The sequence below is a fragment of the Manis javanica genome, chromosome 16 (assembly GCF_040802235.1).
Source record: "Manis javanica isolate MJ-LG chromosome 16, MJ_LKY, whole genome shotgun sequence".
Taxonomy (NCBI): domain Eukaryota; kingdom Metazoa; phylum Chordata; class Mammalia; order Pholidota; family Manidae; genus Manis; species Manis javanica.
In genome coordinates, this window is record NC_133171.1 from 790,770 (window position 1) to 811,330 (window position 20,561).

At 45.2% G+C, this 20,561-nt stretch overlaps 1 protein-coding gene across 5 annotated transcripts in view; it reads right to left on the reverse strand.

Moving 5' to 3' along the window:
- LOC140846851 (doublecortin domain-containing protein 2-like) overlaps positions 1-9,897 on the reverse strand; it is a 159,622-nt gene extending 149,725 nt beyond the window's left edge. For 2 of the 5 annotated variants that reach the window (XM_073224910.1, XM_073224909.1), the window contains exons 1-2: positions 7,917-9,896; positions 4,989-5,040 (exon numbers count right to left, since the gene is read on the reverse strand). In XM_073224910.1, coding sequence (XP_073081011.1) covers positions 4,989-5,040; positions 7,917-8,210 — 346 coding nt within the window. In that variant the 5' untranslated portion in view covers positions 8,211-9,896. Of the gene's footprint in view, positions 1-3,039; positions 3,119-4,988; positions 5,041-7,916 lie in introns of those variants that run through there. The other 3 variants (XM_073224912.1, XM_073224911.1, XM_073224908.1) reach the window with 3 other exon arrangements.
- Positions 9,898-20,561: the final 10,664 nt, after the last annotated feature.

Below are 20,561 nucleotides of genomic sequence, written 5' to 3' on the forward strand. Positions count from 1 at the left end.
TGCCCGACTCACGGTGGGGCTGCCTCTGCCTTCTCCATCCAAGCTGATTTTCACTCTCTGTCAGAGGCTCTTACAGAGAGTTAAGTATTAAATAATCCCCCTTAATTAAGTTGTAGAAAGGGACATTCTCAAAACCCTAATCAAGGAGAAAGAGGCCAAAAATAAAATATTCTATTATATTTAAAATCATTTTAAACTGGCTGACCCACAATTCTAACCCCTTCTGCAGTTCCTCAGACCTCCAAGCATACCTCTGGCCCAGTCCATGTGCCCTGGAAAATGGTATTTCCCATCTCCTCCCCTAGATCCTAAACTCCTGGAGAGAAAGAGCCGTGAATTATTCACCTATGTCTGGCGCCCCACCAATGCCCAGCACATCCAAAGCGCTCTGTAGCCAAGCTAACTGCTTGTCCCTTCTGTATATGCGTACCCAGGCCTGTTACCCAATCAAACAGACTTTGCACTCTAAGTAACTATTTAAGAAAGTCCTAATGAGACAGGGACCATAGATGTAGTCAGAATAGAATGAGGGCCTCTGCAGGGGGCAGGGCGGGATATTTGCAGTCAGAGCAATGTAACTACATGCAAGGAAACCCCCCCTGCTAAAACTCTTATGTTAAACATTGAGCTCTAGAATCATTCTTCAGTGAAATCAGTTAATGTTCCCCAGATAAAGAAGAGTAGCACATGTTTTATTATGCTAATCAGTTGTAACCATGTGTAAGGTTCACTATAGCATGCTAAAAGGCCCAGGCCTATGTGCTGTCTTTCCTCCTTCGGATCTGACAAAGTCATTTTGCAACTGAGCAACTAACTTAGCTGCAGACCCCGCTGTAGACAGCATAGTAAAAGGCAAGAAGCATTCCATCTTAAAGATATGATTGCATTTTAACACCCAGGAAGTTCAAGAGGCAAAATTCTTTAGCAAGTAGACAATACCTCAGCCCACCTTGGGGGCTGGGCAGGCAGCCTTTTGATATGCTCCCAGACCAAGGCACCGGTGTCCCAGAGAGAAATCAAGGCAGGAAATTCCTTACAGTTAATTTTTAATATTCAGGGTCCACTTAACAAGTCCCCACCCCTAAGTTTTTTCATGTTCTCGAAAAATCCTCAACTACCTATAAAACCCCCTAGACAATGCACTGCTACGGACTCTCTTGTTCCCTCCTGGCATGAGCCGGGAGCTCTGTCCTTTCACTTTATCTCTAAATAAAAGCCTGTACCTTGCTTTCCTACCTTGACTGTTTGTGAAGCTCCGCAAACAAGAACCCTGGCATCACTAATCTGAAGGATTCACTACACTTAATGAGATGTGGGCCTGGGGGCGATCAAAGAGATTTACCACTCAAGGTCAGAGAGGAAAAACCCAGTTAGGAGATGGCTTTGCCTCAACATGATAAAGCCAAAGGCACCTTGAAATGAGCAGCTCAACACAAACGCAACCGAATCCCAACAAATCAAATCATTCATATGTGGTCCTGGAGATGCTAAATGCATCTGTCTCTTCAGCCAGATTGCAACTCCTCGGGGAGAAGCTCTGCACATCCTGTTCATTTCTGCACTCCGGCACTCTGCCTGAGCGGGACGGTGTAGGTGCCCAATCACATGGAAGCCAAGTGGATATGGTGGGGAAACAAGGAAGACTCACGCAGTGAGAGGGCACTGCCCGCTGGTGAGGAGGAGAGGCACCCCACGAGCAGATCAGAGGTGCCCAGGGCATGAGAACAGAAGACTCCCACGGACTGTCACCACAGAGGGAGGGAGGAAGCAGGTAAGTCAACATGGAAAACAGAAGCACAGAGGAGACCTGAAAAGGGCCTGGGCGGGGAGGAGGATGGAAGCAGAGAGGCCCAGAAAGACGTACATAAGGAGACGAGTTGCCATGGTCAGAGGGCAAGACACCATCTCCACTGATGCGGGGAGGGCAGGAAGAGATGAAAACAGGTGCCCCGGCTGACTGCGGAAGGGAGGCTCGGGTGCCAGGGGCATCTGGGAGGCCTCTGCCCGGTCATCCGTGAAAACAAGACCCGGGTGTGAGGCAAGGAAGTGGAAACCACTGTGTCTGGGTTATTAACTATCTAAAAAGCATCCATGTTATATGATGGACTTCAGTGAGGTGCTCTGGGAAAAGGAAATTTGCCAGAGTCCCAGCACCCCCTGGCTGGGTTTCCTATCACGTGTAGAAACAGCCACAGCGGTGAGGACCTGATGCTACACAGTCTACACAACCCCATCGCCCTGCAAAGGTCTTTCTATAGTAACATGTACTGGGGAAAATCAGAACTGACATATTTCAAGTAATTAGGGTAACCAAATCATGTGCACTGGCTTTTATATGTAGCCCAACACTGAAAACTCAAGCAGTATGAAATGAGCTCAGATTCAAGGGAATGCCTCCTGTTTTGATGAAGATGTCATTTTAATCATCCTTCTGACTGAAGCATCTTTGAATAAATGATGTTTGTGCTACTACCACATAGAAACTTCCCCATGAGACAACTCTAAGCCCTCCAATTCTGTATTCATGTCCTAAACCCACTTCAAAATTAATTCTGTGAGGTCCAAGAATATGTTCTCTACGAAGAATAGCAGTCACCGACAGTATATAACTGAGTGTACTTCTCAGTACACTTGAACGGTGACAAGAAATCACCACCTCAGATCAAGAAACTAGCATCTGTGATTTTTCTGAGAGGCCAGTATCCACACATCTGTTCTCAAATTTTGAACATAGTCCTCTGACTTACAAACGTGTTGGAATTCTACAAGTTTGTTTGTAAATCAGTTGTGGAAAGGGAAGAGGTATTTCTCCACAGTAAAAATTACCCAGACAATAGTTAGGTTCTCAGGGCAGCCCTCCAAAACATTTTTAACTTGTGCTGTACCTAAAACAACAGCAATAATACTGTAGAACCAAAAGATAAAGAGGTATCTCTGTAGGGAAGTACATTCAGATTCCCTTTTGGGATGCCAGGAACCCAAAACTCCCCCTTTCTGGTAATGAGAGTAGGGGCTACCTTTGCTCAAAGAAGGCTTCACATGTAGTCATGGTGTGGACTTTGAGGAGGAGGGTCTCTTTGTTGAAGATCAAGGGAAGCGAATACACTTCTCATCTAGACTGGGAGGGAAAATTGGGGAGGAAAAAAGTGGGAGACATGGCTTCAGGAAGCAGGTGGGAACGGGGGCTTCGGTGGGCAAGGGAAGTGCCGAAGAGCATGGACAGGCAGTCTCCTACCACCTCCTCCCATCTCCTTGGTATCCCCAAATTTTCTCTACTTCTTTCTTTTTAATCCCCTTTGAAAGGTTTTGAGGGGAATGACTAAGAAGAAATGAAAGGCTATAGCAGGGTTTATGCAGTAACGTAAGGGAGAAGATAAGGGGAGGGAATTACCAGTAGGAAAAAAAGTGGGAGAGATGCACCCCTCTAGCCACCGCAAAGGGCCAGGTTTTTCCCTGCATTCATGTGTCCATATATCAGAACTACGTGTGGCTCCTGAGTAGGCCTCAAGTAAAGAGAAAACAATAGCTACTGCTCCAAGGTGGAATTAAAATAGCAAATTAAATTAACTGGAGTCCTTGTGAATGTTTCCTTGGTTAAAGATAACCTTAATGAGAGAAAAAAGCAATCAGAGAAACTTATTGCACACCTGTTGCACTTTGCTAGCACAATGTCTTCATCAAAAACACCAGAATCCAAAGTAAATATGTTCATATTCCTTAGGAATTTACACATCCCAAATTCTATCATAGAAAGTCAGTTTCAACCACCAACTTCAAGTAAGGTTGCCAGCTTCAAACAGTTGTGTATCCTTCAAACAAAATTGTTACCCAGAACTAATTCACCAATGCAATGTCCCTTTTCCTATTTGCTCTAGATATTAACCAGTGGTTATAATTTAGCTGAAACATAAGCGCCACCTGAAACATTCATACCTTTGCCTACATTAAGCTATAAATCTTAGCACCTTCATGAATAATCAATTTGACACACATAGAAAATAAAAAACACAAACAAGAATATCAATTATTTTAAATAGCTGGGATTAGCACCTCTTTCCACAAATTATCCAAATGAAGAATTTGACCTCACATTCTTCTAAATACTGGACAATTCTTACAGTTTTTTTCTAGAGACCTAGTTGGTCCTATTGGGCATAAACACAATGCAGGAGAGGTGAGCCGCCTCTCCAAATGAACAAAAAAGTCTTTTTTTGCCAGCCGGTTTTTCACTGGCAGAACACTCATTTGTTTATGTGGGGTCAAAATGAGGAGAAGGGAGTCTGGGCTGGTGAACACAACCCCAGTCTGGGTTAGCTACGATGTTTCCTTCCGTCTCACTGCCTCACGTCCAGTGACTGCCTTAACTTTGTTCTTGTCTATTTTTCATCCACAAACTATATGTCCTGCAGAATATCTGAAAATTCCACTAGGGATTCAGAAGCTATGTGGAATGAAGTGTTCTGAATATCCACTCCCCATCTTCCCACGTGCTCTTGGGACTGTGTTCAGGTGAGCTTCAGTGCAAGTAAAAATCGAGGTGCTGTCCTGATATCACGTGCGAATCCGACAGGCTCCTCTGCAGGCCTCAGGGGCAGGCAGGGTGAGCCTGGCTACTGTAAACACTGTGCTGTCAGAGGCAATAAATTAGGAAAGGGATTGTTTTTGGTAAAGATGGGGGTCACAGCACCCAGAATCTCTTCCCACTTGACAAGGAAAATTCCTATGGATTTCAACCAGGGCACTAGAAAATGGGGAAGTAGGAACATACTGTGTCTACTTCCTACATGTCTTAAGACACCTGCTCAGTCTCTGTCGCTGATAATGATGCAAAGAAAGGATTATCTTTGCCTCAAAACCTATAATGTCCCATTTGTATATTAAACAACTTATCTCATTATTACAATGTCATCCAAATCTCTAAGACACACCATAAGAAACACAAAAACGGCACTCATTTATTTGAACCTTCAAATAATTATTTGCATTACCTCTGAATTGACTTCCATTGGTCTTTTCTTGATTTCTCCTATGTCCAAGTAACTGGGGGAAAACAAAACAAAAAAACAGTAAGGGTTTCTTTTACTGCCTTTGAGTCAGTCATATAAATGTTTTTCAAAAGTATTAAAAAGTAAAGTAAGCCATAGTAAGCACTTAAGCCTAAAACAAAAAATCAGGAGCTAGTAATTAAAAGCAATTATGGTAGAAACTGCTTCCAGTGTCACCAAGAGCTGACACATCTGCTCTAAACTTCAATGACCCTAAAATCATAGAAATACATAATTCTATTGGGGAACATTTCCCGCACCCCCCCCAATGGTTAACACCTACTATATGGTATTTCTACTTCTTATGTCAATTTGGAAGTAAGGAGTGGTTTGTGCGTAAAGATACTTAACAGCTCCATTAATCACAGGCTTTAGGTCAAAGTCCTGAGTACCTGTATTAGAATAACAACTGTGAAAGGCTGGGAGATCTTTTTCCCTATGAGAGCACTTTAATGATACAGAAATGCAGAAATGCTCAGCCATATGGGATGGTTTAGGCATCAGTTCAGCTGAGCCAGATGGGGTGAACTAGTTAACCTCTGGAGACCCCTATTATTCCATCATTAATTGCTACAGATGTTAACTAGTGATCGTTCTTTAGCTATAGTATAAGCACAACCGGAAAACGTTATACTTCTGTCAACTTCAACCTGCAAATCCATCACTGTGATCCAGTTCCACTGTGCTTCATACACAGAAGGTGCTACATAAATGTTTTAATATAAAAAATAAGTATAAATCTAGCACTTAATTATGACCATGAATAGAATGGTCTCTAGAATTCTCTGCTATAAAATAAAGGTTTAATAGCTACCTGTGGTTTAATTGTGGTTTCAAAACTATTAGAAAAAGGCTGAGCAAAGGAAATTGAAGAAATTGATCGTTTTCATTTGAAAAATATTTTTCACCATTGCCATCTTCCCCAACAACATTTAGGTTCTAAAGGACATGGATTACCCTCAGTATCTTTTGGGCTTTCTTTTGTTTTTGCCAGTTGCTTCATCTGTTACATCGTGAAACTAAACAACTGCTAAGCTCAGATACATTCAGCACTTAAATCTTCATGACTTTCATCATTATAACCGTAATACTACTACTTTACCACAAATAAACTGTTCATCTGTCAGCGTGGAAAACTAACCATGGAAACTGTTATAACAAACTTAATTTTCTGTGTGTGAGAATTCAAAGCAAAAATAGCCATGCAAATCTCCCATACATAAGGAGTGATTTCAAGTGTACTTTCTGTTTGGTTTGGAACCGTACCTGTTTTTTTCTTTCAATTGATAGTGCCAAATAAAAGAGAAAACGAATTCCTAAACAGAGTGAGCCTACAATTTTGGAGCCATTAATAGTCTCTGAAGCAGGTTTCCATTCCCATGAAATTGCTTTATATGAAAATTAGTCAATAAAAAAATCAATAAAGCAAATGATGAAAGGAACCGGACACAGAGATGCTTTCCATTCACATAACATTTTGGTGTTTATAGAACACGTTCACATCCATACCATTTACGTTCTACAGCACTGTGAGGCAGGAATTTCTGTATTAAGAAACTAACTAGCTGAGTCAAGTGCTGGTGCAAGGATAGGGAGATAACAAACATTGCTGCTTTAAGAAAGTTTCAAGTCTCTTGGTTTTCAGTTTTCAGTTCTAAGTTTCTCCGAAGTACACCTTCTCATTTAGTTCCTTTCTAAAATTAGAGAACTCACACTAAAGGAAGTTTAAGGGAAGGGAAAAATAAATCCAAATACAGCCTTCAACTCCCACAAAAGGAATGTTTGGTGTAGCAAAAGGCAAGACGAATAGAACTCAGCTTAAATTTAAGAAAGGAAGGGTGTGACGGGCTTTAGTGATATTCGGAAAAAAATTTTCTACGCAGTTAAAATCGGAATTCACAGGCATAGATTTCATGGTGAAGATATTTTTTGCTATCCTGAAGCCCAAGCTGAGTTTTAATTAAACTTTTATATTCAAAACCATGGAATACTGAGTTACCACGGGATCCAGCAATTCTCTCCTAAGTATATACCCAAGAGAAATGAAAAGCTACAGACAGGTGCTCACAGCAGCATTATTCGCAACGGCCGAGAAGAAGCAGGCCAGGCACCCACCGACTGGAAGCGGTACGTCCGCAGGGGCACGATTAGCAGTGAAGGCGGAGCACTGAGCCCCCTGCTACCCCACGGACCCGGCTTGGGAAACGCTACGCTAAGTGGAAGAAGCCCCACACGTTGTAGGATTCCACGCCGGCCAGTGTCCAGCACTCAGATGCATGCACCGCGGGCGAGCGGTCAGCAGGGGCGGGAGAAGGGGAAGTGGGAGGCACCGCGTCCTTTTGGGGGATGAACGTTGTCCTGCTAGCCTACGGTGCTGGCTGCACAGCTCTGTGAATACACTGAAACCACTGAGATGGGTGAGGTTCTATCATGGGAAACACACCTGGGTAAAGCTGCAAAACAACCCTGCGGAGTATTAAATTCCACCTGTCCTACCGCCCCCGTCCAGAAGTATCTCCGACTGAGCTCCCCTAACTTCCGCGGGCTGCAGCTGAACTGCTGCTTTGCACCCTAGGTCACCAGGGGCGAGCACCCCGCTGCCGCCCGACGGAATCCCGTCTGTTCTCCTCAGCGCCCGCGGCGGCCTGCGCGCTCACGGGGCCCGCGGTCCGCGCGCCTCCGAGCGTCACCCGGAGGATGCCGGGCCTCCGAGGCGCTTCAGCCGTCAGGCCGGGTCCGCGCGCGGGGCGGCCGGGAAGGGGCGGAGAAGGCCGCGCAGCCGGGCCACCGCCGTCCCGCGGGGTCCCGTCCCCGCTGCCGGTCGCCAGGCCCTCCGCCGAGCGCGCCCTGGGCGGCGGCGCCCGCCCTCACCTGTGCTTCTTGAAGGCCTCCCGGCCCCCAGCCACGTAGCTGGCTGGCCCCGCTCTGGACCTGCTCCAGCCTCCGGACGCGGTGCCCGGCCCGCGGGGTGTAGAGGTTCCGCACGGGCCCGAAGGGCGCCCGGACGCCGCGCGTCGCCTCCCGCAGCAGGGCGTCGAAGCTGCAGCCCTTCTCACGGAGCACCACGCGGCGCCCGGCGAAGAACGGGTTCCCGTTGCGGTACACCAGCACGCCGTTCACGGCCGGCTGCGCCTGCAGGCTGGGTCTGGCGCGGGCGCCGCTCATCCTCCCTGCGGACCGCGGCCGTCTCCTGCACCGACCTGCGAAGCCAGCCCCCGGGAGAAGCGGGGCAACGGCCGCAGCCACGGAGACCGGCCTGCAGGGCCCGCCCTTCCCGGCTTCGCCCGCGCAGCCAATCAGCGCTCTGGGCGCGGCGGGGAGCCGGGGTAGCCGCCGTCGGCGCGCGGGGCTCAAAGCGCGGGGGCGGGGGGCGCTGCGCTCGGGCGGGCGCCCGCCAAGGGTAAACCGGGAGAAGCGCTAGATTCACACGTTACGCTTGCGTCAGTGTTTCCAGACCTTGATTCCTTTCCCTCTGGCTCCCCGAATTAAAGCAATGAAGATCTGGCTGGAATTGCCCAGTTTATGCTCTGCGGAAAGATCACAGCCTAACGAACAGACGGGGCAGCCGAGCGTCAGGGCCCCTCGCCCGCCCCGAGCCCTGCTCTGCGGGCTCCGCCAGCGGGCCGGTTCTCTGGGCTTTGCCCGCCCCGGCCGGGACCAGCGGCGAGGAGGCTGGGGGGCCTCGGAGCGCTGCTGGGCGGAGGGGGGCCCGAGAAGGTCGGGGAGACGCGGAGAGCTCGGGCGGCACGCTTCGCTCTTTCCTCTGACGGGCACAGGCGAAAATTCCCTCCTGGTTCCCGGTGATTCCAGGACTGGCTTCATCACCACGTGCACCCGTCTGAAGGACATTGCGATCTGGGGCAGAGACATTTTTATTAAGTTTACTTACTAATTCATCAGTGCCTTGAAATGTAAGTTTGCAAAAGACCAAAGAGAAGAGACTAATACAGAGGGAAGAGAGAGGTGGGAAATTTTGGGAGTTCGTTGTGCAGAGCACACAGGCCAAGGGCATGGATGGGGAAAGAACTGTAGCAAATACGCCACCCCGTAGTTGAGCCAGAATACCTGTTTTGCAGGGTGGAAGGCAGAAAATCAAGCCATCCCCACACCACCCAACTCCCTTGCCTCCTGGCCGGGCCCAATACAAAATGATAAGGTGTGGCTCCTTGCTCAGAAATTAAAGAGCTTACTTAGTAAAAATATTTGTTCTATACAGTCCCACATATCTAAGGAGTTAAGAGCTAATACAAAGCACAGTTTCCTACCTTAGCTGATTTATTGCCATTTAGAGTGTGAGATGAGTAATCACAATTTCCTAAAATAACAAACATTGAACCTTCTTTTGTTTTTGTATTGCTTCCTGTCATAAACTCCAAAGAAACCTATAGCTACTTATCTTTAAATTCTACGTGAACCAAACATTACATTTCTCTAGCTTACTATTTACTTTCTCTGAAAAACATATGATTTCATGTTAAGAGATTTGATATCAGTGAGAAACTTTGCAGTTCACTAGGGTGTGATCTGCAAGCCTAACAGCAAAATTGCAAGTGCAGAGGCCGAGAGAAGGGGCGCTGGGAGAATTCACCCAGGGAGCTGCTGTTCAGTCTGCACTACCAGAGGGAATATGATCTTGCCTGGATCTTCCAGCACTCAGTTTCATGATAAAGGCAGGCATTTAATAAATATTTGTTAAGTGGATTAATCTGAGAGTGGGTGGTACAGACATGAGGGAGGAAGGAACAAGGGAGGCACCTATAGGACTGAATGATGTTCCCAGCATTGTGTTAGATACTGTGGGATACATGTGTGGTTTGCTAAATGTCCTGAATTACCCTCCTTCTAAAACAATAAAAAATGCTGGATTAAAAAACGTTTAAATCTTTTCTTTTTAAACACATTGCCAATTTCACAAGAATGAAAAGAATTCAGAAAAGTCGAAAGATGAGTAAAAACAGAAATCTTGGGAGGTAAGTAAGCCCAGAAATGAACTTTAACCTAAATATACGTGCTGATGCCCTGGTGACCTAGAACTGTTGTGCTAATAGCTAAGAGGTGGGTGTAGGGCATCCCCCAGACAGCAGGCTAGGAGGAATACCCGGGTGAATCTGGAACCTCAGAGTTACGCCATAGATGTAACAGCAAACAAGAACTGACCCTCTTCACAGAGCAAGGACAGCAGGGAGACATGCTTATTTTAATTTGTGCTAAAAGCAAAAATGGAAGGGAGGGATTAGGGAATTTCCCCCTGATAATGCCTAATCACACAGTTCACTCCCAGGTAGCCACTGAACCTAATAACTCAATAGATAATATATCTACTAGACAACCTAATAACCCAATAGATCTTCTGAATCTAAAAAAAAATGTAAAGCAGAGGATTAAATTTACAGTAATCTGGCTTGGAAATTCTCTCAGATGACAAATCCTATCTGGGGGAACATAACTTCTACTCAGTCTATAAATAATTTCGGCAGATAATGTTCCAAGGAACATGGACTCACAGTCAAAAACCATAAAACTTACAAGAAAACAGGCCGTGAATGAGAGCCTGAACACACAATAGAGAAAAGGATCTCAAAGATTTAAGATACTGAAATTACACAGAACATAAAATAATTACATGTAGTATGTTTAAAGAAATAAAATGATTGAAAATATGAGTAAGGAACAATAGATTTTAAAAATGAACAAATTAAAATATATATACAAGATAGGATGTCTAGAAATGAAAAACATAATAATTTAAAAACTCCATGGAGAAGCTAAATAGCAGATTATTCACATCCACAGACAGTTACTGAACTAGAAAACATATTCGAAAAAGTTATACAGCACAGCCAGATGAACAAATAAAAAATATCAAAGAAAGTTTGGAGGCTAAAGTAAGACTACCATATCTCTAATCAAACTCCCAGAAGGAGAAATAGATATAACAGAGCAGAGGCGTTATTTGAAGAGTTTTCTAGAATTGTTGAAAAGTACGAGTCCTCATATTCAGTCAATGAACTTATAGCAGGAGAAAATCAAAGAATCACCACCTGCATACATTGAAGTGAATCTGCCATTAAAATATACAAAAAGATGATCCTAAAAGCAGCTAGTGGGAAAGAACAAATTATCTACAAAGGAAAGACAATTAGATTAATGGCAGATTTCTCAAAAGCAACAATAAAAATTAGAAGACATTAGAATAAGATCTTCAACGTGTTGAGAAAACAATTGTAAATGTGGAATTTGAACCTAGAAGAATGTTCTTTCTCAAGAATTAGTGCAAATTAAGAACATTTGCCAACAATAGCAATCCACTAAAGAAAGTTCTCAAGAACTTAGTTTAGTCATATAAATTGATCTTGAATAATAGTAGAAAAGCAAAAGGGAATGATGGACACAGACATTGTTGACTATGTGGCAAATGCTTTGAATCACTACATGAAATAATAACACCTAGTGTGGGATTTATGATACAGTTAGAACAAAAATACTAGAAAATAATAGCGTGAAATGGGGGAGAGAATGATCAAAGTTTAAGTATAAGAATACTTTGTTTTTGTGAAAGAAGGTAAAATACCATGATAACTTGAGATATTGTTGAGAATGTATGTTAAAATATCTATGGTGTTGGATGGAGCTAGAGGCTATTATGCTCAGTGAAATAAGCCAGGTGGAGAAAGACAAGTATCCAATGATTTCACTCATCTGTGGAGTATAGGAACAAAGCAAAAACTGAAGGAACAAAACAGCAGCAGACTCACAGAAACCCAAGAATGGAGTAACAGTTACCAAAGTGAAAGGGACCTGGGAGGATGTGTGGGAAGGGAGGGATAAGCAGGGAAAAGGGGCATTATGATTAGCACACATAATGTAGGGGGGTGGTGCATGGGGAAGGTAGAATAACACAGAGAAGACAAGTGGTGATTCTATAGCATCTTACCATGCTGATGGAAAGTGACTGTAATGGGGTATGGGGTGGGGACTTAATAATGGGGGAGTCTAGTAACCATAATGTTGCTCATGTAATTGCACATTAATGATACCAAAATTAAATAAATAAATAAATAAAATATCTATGGTAACCACTTAAAAAATAGACATGCTGAATAGAACTTACAAACTGAGACATGGAGAGAAGTGGAATGAGGAAAAAGAAAAAGAATATTAATCTGAAAGAAAAAGAATTTTCATATAATATGACATAATAAGCACAAAATTATGTGATTAAAAATAAATCCAGTTAAATCGGTAACCACAGTACAAGAAATTAAATAAATGCATCACATAAAGAAAAAGGTTGTCAGACAAGGGAACAAAAACAAACTTCAGCTCTATATTATTTACAAGGGACACACAAAAACTAAAGGGCAAGGAAGCTACTACTTCATGCCCACAAAGACAGTTAAGATAGTTCAAAAAAACAACATCAGGAACAGAAAAAATAGGTGTTGATAAGGATGTGGAGAATTTAAAACCCCCATACATTTCTGGTGGGAATGTAAAATGGGACAGCCTCTTTGGAAAACAATTTGGCAGTTACTCAGAAAGTTAGAGATAGTATACCATATGACCCAGAAATTCCATTTCTATCTAGGTATATAGCCAAGAGAATTGAAAACATTTATAGAAAAATGTGTACAGTATGTTCATAAAAGCATTATTTATAACAGCCAAAAAGTGAAAACAACCCCATCAACTGATGAATGGATACACGACAAAGATGTTATACCCATAGTGTGAAATATTATTCAGTCATACAAAGGAATGAAGTATTGATACATCCTACATGGATAAACCTTGAAAACATTATAAGTGAAAGAAGCAGACACAGAAGGTCACATATTGTATGGTTCCTTTTATATGAAATGTCTAGAACAGGTAAATACATAGAGACAGAAAGTAGATTAGTGTTTACCATAGGATGCGCGAAGGGGAAATTGGGAAGTAAAGGGTTTCTTTCTGGGGTTTTGGAATTGTTCTGCAATTAGTGCTGATGCTTGTACAATACTGTGAATACATTAAAAATCACTGAATTTAAGATGGCTAAAATAGCGAATTTTATGTTATTAAGAACTGTACCTGCTCAGACAGGCCCGTCTGCTGGGGGTCTGTGGCGAAGGACAGAGGTGCAGGGCAAGTCAGGGAGGCAGCCTGACAGGAGCCCAGCGTCCCCTTCTGAGGATTTGAATGGGAGACCATCGCTCCCTGAGGCACTTAGCAATCTTGGGGAGTCCAGGGTTTATGTTCTGCTCTATCAGAAATGGCCCACAGTAATTGGAGATGCCCTCTGTCTTCTAGAGCTTAATTTTATGGAAGCCGGAATTCCCTGACAAGGTGAATGTGGGCCCCCCACCGCCTTCTCACTGTGACTCGGCATCTGGATGGGGACTTCCCTGAAGCTCCCCTCCCGTGGAATGAGACTAGAAAACCTGAAAACCATAAGCCCAGAGGCCCCATTAGAATGCAGTGAGCTGGGAATACAGCTTTGCCCCAAAGGGAGTATTCCTACACCTGAGGGCCTCTGAGACGAGGTCACTCACAGTCTCTTGCTCACCGTGGTCCCCAGAGTCACGCCCAGGTGAGCAGGGCAGGCCAATCATGCTGGGTTCAGTACAAAAGACCACTTCTTTCATCTTGAGGGACAAGGAAGCTATGTGGCCAGCTGTGACGTGCAATATGACTGGAGATAAAAATGCTGCTCTTTGCATGAAATGCTTTGCGTATTGCTGGGTCTTTCTTGCCATGAGCTCTCAGCTACACGTTCCCGTCACCAGAAGGGCTTTAATAACCCTGGATAAAGCATTCCCTCATCACTGTCACAGCACCTGTTCTACCTCCTGCCTGTAGCACTTGCCACTCCTTAGGGTGTCCAGGAGGTGGGACACTATTTGTCACCACTCTGAAGTGCTTACACCATGCTGGCACAAAGCGAGTGAATGAGCACTCCATGTGTGCGTGTGGAAGGAGAGAGAAAAAGGGGTAGGAGAGAGGAAGGAGGGAAGGCCAGGCACGATGGAGAAGGCACGGGGCACGGGAAGCAAGGGTCCTGGTGTGGGTCTCGGCGACAGCCACGGTGGGACTCTCATCTATGTGAGCAATGCGGCCGGCCTGTTAGATGGCTGCACCAGGAAGGTGCTTTTATGAGGACTAAGGCATTCCTGGTAGAAAAACTCATGGAGTAAGAGAAGCAAATGTGGTCCCAGCAGGGAAGGCCGGGGGTGGGGATGGGCTCCCAGAAGGGAGGCCTCTCACGGGTTGGCTCCAGCCCCGAGGAGCATGGCCGTCCACAAAGCCTGAAGGAACCACTCTGCGGTAAATTCTGCAGACGCCCTTCTCTCACGCCATGCACAAAATGCGAATGGGCGGCGGGGGGCAAGAGAAGAAGCCTCCGCAGCCCAGAGAGCCAGGGCGGGGCACGAGGCGCCTGTCAGAGCCACACCCGTGCGAGAGCGCATTCCCTGGGGAGCCCTGGAAGTGCCTGGGGCGCTTCCAGCGGGTGGGCACACTTTCACCCCGTGGGAAGCGCGGGCCTGCCGAGCGGCGCCTTACTGACCTCGGCCGGCATTGCGCTCTGGCCTCATACGGCCGGGAAATACGGGGCTGAGCCGTGACACGGAGCGAGAGGGGATATGCGGATAAACAGAGTCCAGTGACGCTGAAAAGACAAGTCGGGGACTATTTTAACCGTCAGTGGGCTTTTTCAGGCTGAGAAAACAACCCTGCATTAGGCAGTTTCATGCAGGGACGCTGAGACGCAGCGTCACGACTCCGACGGCCCCACCAACTCGCCGCCCGGAGCCCCCGGAGCAAGAGGCGGGACTGGGATGACACCCTTTGACCAGTACAGCCACTTGTAAACCATGGAAACCCTCAGAGGGATTCAGCAGCGCCCCCTGCCTTCAGGAGGCATTTAACTAGCCCCCTGGAGGATTCCTGACTCTAGACAATTATTTCACAGTAAGGAAGAAAAAATTGCCTGAGGTTTCCTAGTACAGTCGAATTCACTGGAGTCAATAAACATGTCAGACGGTCCGTGTAGCTGCCACTGAGAAGACACAAAACTTTGCTCTTGAAGGACGCTCTTTTCCCCACACGAAATTGTATACAGGTGCAACCAGGAGCCACGTATTCCAGGTGACAGAGAGTGTGACCTCTTAAATAGCCTCACTCAATAAGTATTGGTAATGATACACTTTCATTATGAGAGAAATGAAGGAAAGTGCTGAGTACAGATATATCTAAAAATGCAAGCACATTGCAATGCATTCAGCAAATTATTTAAACCTTAGTAAAGATTCAAATCTGTTTCACAAAAATGGTATCAAAACTGATTTTAACTTGCTTCACTGAAAGTATCACTGCACTTCAAAATAGACTGATTGTGTTGTTTTGTTTATGCATGATACTCATAACCTCGTTTTGAATCATAGCTCCATGGGTCTTTGTGGATAAAATGAGAGTTCCTGTGGTCCAGATTCTCACCTGGCTGTGGTTGACTAGCTCACTGCACACCTGTGGGCAATACATGACTGTTGACTCTATAAAAAGAACTCCACCCAGTACTGTGGGCATGACACAGAGGCAGGGCTGCAAGGCTGCAGGAGAGCAGAGCAGAGGCTGGAGTGGTGGCAGCACCGAGGACAGAGGCCCAGAGGACGGCTGTGCAGGATGACTGTGCAGAGAGGCCCGGAGGATGGCTGTGTGGGGATGACTGTGCAGACAGAGGGACCCAGAGGATGGCTGTGAGGACAGAGGGGCCCAGAGGACGGCTGTGCAGACAGAGGGTCCCAGAGGCAGAGACCGGCTTGTGGCATGCAGACTCACTCTGAGTGAACGGGATTTTAGTGACTGACCTGCCACCTGGAAATAAAGTTGGGTATAACCCTTTCACCCCAAGAACGTTTTGCTATCCATTTCTTTGGTCACACTGAATCCATAGCAAACTTGCCCAGGGCTGAAACCCATTGGCAAGACAGTCTTGTTACTTAACTGTTCTCAGCCTTAGTTTTCTCATCCACAAAATGAGCAACAAAACTCAACCCATGGAGGACTGGAGAGATCATGAATGTATAATGTTTGGAGAAATGCCTGGAATACACTATGCACCAAATAAATGTCTTTTTTAAAAGGTAAATCTTCCTTCCTTTGTGCAGATGAGCGTGGTCAATCCTAGGTGTTACACATGCAGGGACTGGCCAGGCTCAGCAGGGACCACACAGCAGAGGGAAGCCAGCCCTGCCTGAGATAGGCACTGTGGGTGCTCAGCCCAGACCCTCTTGTGTCCCAGCAATCCTGTGTGCATCCCACACCTGGCGTCTGTGTGCCACACCTGTCATTCTTCATAGGGAGCCTTCAGGCCACAGGAGTGGCACCATCTGAACTGGCAAAGAGCAGAGTTCCTGGGGGTTCATCTTTCTCTCCCAACCTCCAACCACCTCCATCCCTCACCTACCCATTGTTCCTCGCCCTGTGCCTGCCCGGGGCAAGGGGGTGAAAGCCCAGGTCCCTTGCTTTAGGTTGAGCTGATTCTAAGGCACAAACTCCAGGCACACATCAGAGCTCCCCTGTGGAGACAGGTAGAAGCTGCCTGGCATCACGCCCTTACCTGGTGTCGGTCCCTCCCTGCTTCTGACCCGCAGACAAGGGAGGAAACGCAATGAGATATCGAAGATCTGAAAGGACCAGCCAGGGTACTCAAGGCATAATGGCGCAAGAGTGGTCCTGAGAGGGCACCCTTCATATTTATTGAGGAAATACATTTTAACAACAATAGAATTCTGTGTGGGGGACTTAATTAACTAACTGTAAACTTAATCCTCATGATGTCTTACAAGGTATTGAAACAATAGCAAGGGCAATTAGGTCACAGAAACTGTTTTGGTCTTGTTTGTTCTGTTCCTGATCACTTATCCGGAATTACAGGAAAAATAATCAAGTCATATATTCTAAGGCACAAACTCCAGGCAGTACACATCAGAGCTCCCCTGTGGAGTCAGGTGGAAGCTGCCTGGCATCTTCCAAACCAAAATACATTTGATTTCTATACTTGGTTTCTATATTAATCCCACACCTGGCTCCTTACCAGTCACCCTGAGAGCCCTTCTGTAAAAAGGCCCTCCATGCAACCTATGAGCCTGCCCATTTTGACTCTGATCTCCAGTCCTGGACCTCAGCTACCTGCATAATGCATTCATTCATTCATCATTCAACCATTAGCAAGTACTAGCCCAGAAGCCTCTCTGGGCAAAGCACTATTTCTTGTTTATACGGTAATACTAGCTGATATTCTGCCTTCCTTCCACCCATCTCCATCCTCTGCTTCCCTCTCTTGTACTTCCCAGTACTCAACTGGATACCCTGGAATGAAAGGAGGAAGGGAGAGGACAAGAGAAGAAAGAAAAAGGAGGAAAGAAAGGTTTGTTTTCAACTGAGATCAAGTAGATCTTGGGAAGACACGCACACGCACACCCATTAGCACTCCCTCATTCTCCTCTCACCTGCAGTAGAACTCAACAAGTTAGGACCAGGGAGTGGTCAGTTTCTCTTCAGGTGTAAGTGGCCTCCAATCCAATTCTCAGCAAAGGTGGGGGCTAAAGGAAAGTTTATCTTTGGTGCCTCCCCATCTCAAATTTCTGCCCCATTTTCACCTAATGGCACAGGCTCTTCACTGTCTTCTAACCTTCACCAAAGGAACTTCTTTTTTTTTTTTGAAGGCCAGAAGTAGAAAGCCCTCCAGAGGTATGACAAGGCTTCTGGATCCCCCTGAATTCTTATAGGAATTTGGAAGTATTTTCAAAAGATTTCCTTGGCTATTATTTCAGGAACTGACATTTAAGAACTACAGTATGTCCTAGTACATATGTGAGAGGCACTTCATTTTAAATCAGAGAAACTAGTGGTTAGAGGAGTGGGATCTAAAGTCCAACTTCAGATGCCCTGGATCCTGGTTCTGCACATGGGGCATGTTCCTGACCCTCTCAATGCCCACAGTCCTTTCATCTGTAAAATAGGAGGGACACTAGTACCAATTTCATACGGTATCGGGAGAAGTAAAGGAGATAATACCTGTAGTGCATTTAGCACAGGTAATTATAAATAGTAGTGCTTCTTATATTTTTGAAAGACTGCCTATTCTTTTTCTAATTCCTGTATCATAAAAAACCTTCAATTTACCAATTTCTCATATTCTAAAACATCTTTTTCTGTATAAGAAAAAAACTATAAAAAATACATGATGATAATACTCTGAGGCCAACATAGTCTAAATGTAGATAAAATATTATAATTTACATTTTAAAAGAAGAGAACAGCCTCTGTTTCTGCAGCAAGAAGGTGTGATGGACAGACCACTCTTACAGACTATCCACACTTGCATCGCATTAGTCTGCTCAGCGGCCGTGACAAGCCGCTCCACCTGGGCGGCTTCAACGACAGAAACGGATGTCTCACTGCTCTGCAGGCTGGAAGCTGGGCACCGAGGTCCGTGGGGCTGCTCTCTCCGGAGGCCTCCCCCGTGGCTGCGGGTGCCTGTCTTCTCCCTGCGTCCTCACACAGCCTTCCCTCCATGCGTGTCTGTGTCCTAATCTCTCGTTATGACGCCAGCCATAACTTTTAACTTAATCGCCCTATTACAGACCTCGCTCCAAATAGAGTCCCATTCTGAGATACCGGGGGTTGGGGTGCCAACAGATGAATGTTGAGGGGTTCAAAAATCAGCTCATAATATCCATTCTGTGATTCCAGGAGTGCCAATTCTAGCCTATCACCACCCCTTCAGTTCACACTTAGTTTGCTCTAAAGAGCTTCTGGTTTATGCCTAGTAGTTATACCCATTTCCTTCCTTCAGGGAAAGTGCATAGGCCTGTAGATCTTAGAGTGGAATGAAGCTGAGTTAATGTGGTGAATGAAAAGCACTACTAACCTTCCAAGTTGGAAGAGTCTGTGAACGACGGCTCAGCCGCAGGAGGAGCGCTGCAGAAGGCAGGACTACAGTGAGCGACAGTCCTGCTCCTCGGCTTGTTTCAGTGTGTCAGTGGGTGATATGAATCCTTTGTATGATTGATTTGTCGTCACCTCATTTACTACAGGTTCTGGGAACTGAAGAAGAAGTCAGCCTTGCTCTACTTTACAGAATACCAGCAGCCCCGTGAGAACTGATCCGTTATAACAGTGAGGACTAGAGCAAAGATCTTGGCTTTTTAAATGACTTTTGCTATAGTGGGAGGTCTAAGAAGTTGTTAGGCTAACTCTACTGCCTGCACGACAGTTGGAAGTCGATGGGAAAAGTAAAAATTTTCTTTGAATAATTCTATTTATGGCACAGTTTACTGTATCTCACGAGGACTTTGTTGTGGTACTTTGATTCTTTGAACAGAAAAGCTATTGAAAACAAAGCAGTGCCTCCTCCGTGGTGATTTAAGAGTCCAGCAAAAAAGCTTTCAGATGAAAAACAGTCCGAGAGAAAAATCTTTCACAAAACCAGGCAATCTAAGCACAAAGTCCTTCCAACACTTCAGGCAAGTCTCCATTCCCTTCACTTACAATTAAATCATTTCTGCCACTCTCTGCAGGAGCAAGATTTTCTTCTATTTCAAATCGGTAAGATCAGCGCTCATTTTGTTTGGCTTGAATCTACAGACTGGCAGATGCCTCAGGGATGATTTTACTGTGCCTAAGTTTTGTTTTTTCTAGTGTCTCAGCTCTCATTTAGATGCATAACCACTAAATAAACACATATAATTATCTTATTTATATAACTCAGAAGCAGTGCTTATAAAATAAATTAAGTCAAAGCCTAGTAAGGGATTAATTTACCACTGCCCCAAGATTTCAAGGTACTCTGGATCCATGACTGGGCTTCCTGCCTACCCAAGTTAGCATCAGACGCTATTAACCTGAGACAGAATAATGCAGAGCTGAGGTTGCTGGTTTTTGTTGGTACCCGGTAATGATCAGACTTGGAGCCCTAGCGCAATGCGATGGAGCGGGACTAGGTCTGTGTCCAATATTTCAGGGGCTGCCTCATTTTTTCACACTACTGACAGGCAAGACCTTAATTCTATATAAACTCAGAACAAAATTTTCTTTTCTTTCCATTTTTTTAAATTCCTAAATTAAAATCTCTATCCTTCAGCACCAGAGTGTGCTCAGATTATGGCTCTGGCTCCATCACCATTAAAAGGCTACTGCTGGGAAAATTGTGTACATCCAGTTTGGACAACCAATTTTTAATAAGTGCTTTGGAGAATTTTCCTCAATTCACTGACAGCTACTGAGGTGAGACAATGCTGTCTCTCAGCACAGGGGAGGTCTTGGCTTTGTTTTGTTCAGGGTAAAAGCTCTTAACCATAGTGAATTATAATGAGTAGAGACTTTGATGAAGGAAACTACCCCTGCTGGAACACCTAAGGGACAAGTTAACCATTACGGAACAATTGGGCAGGATATCATGTTACTTACTGGTTCACTTCAGTTTAGTTTCTAGATGAATGGAAGGAATTCTTTGTGGGAACTGTGGTATTC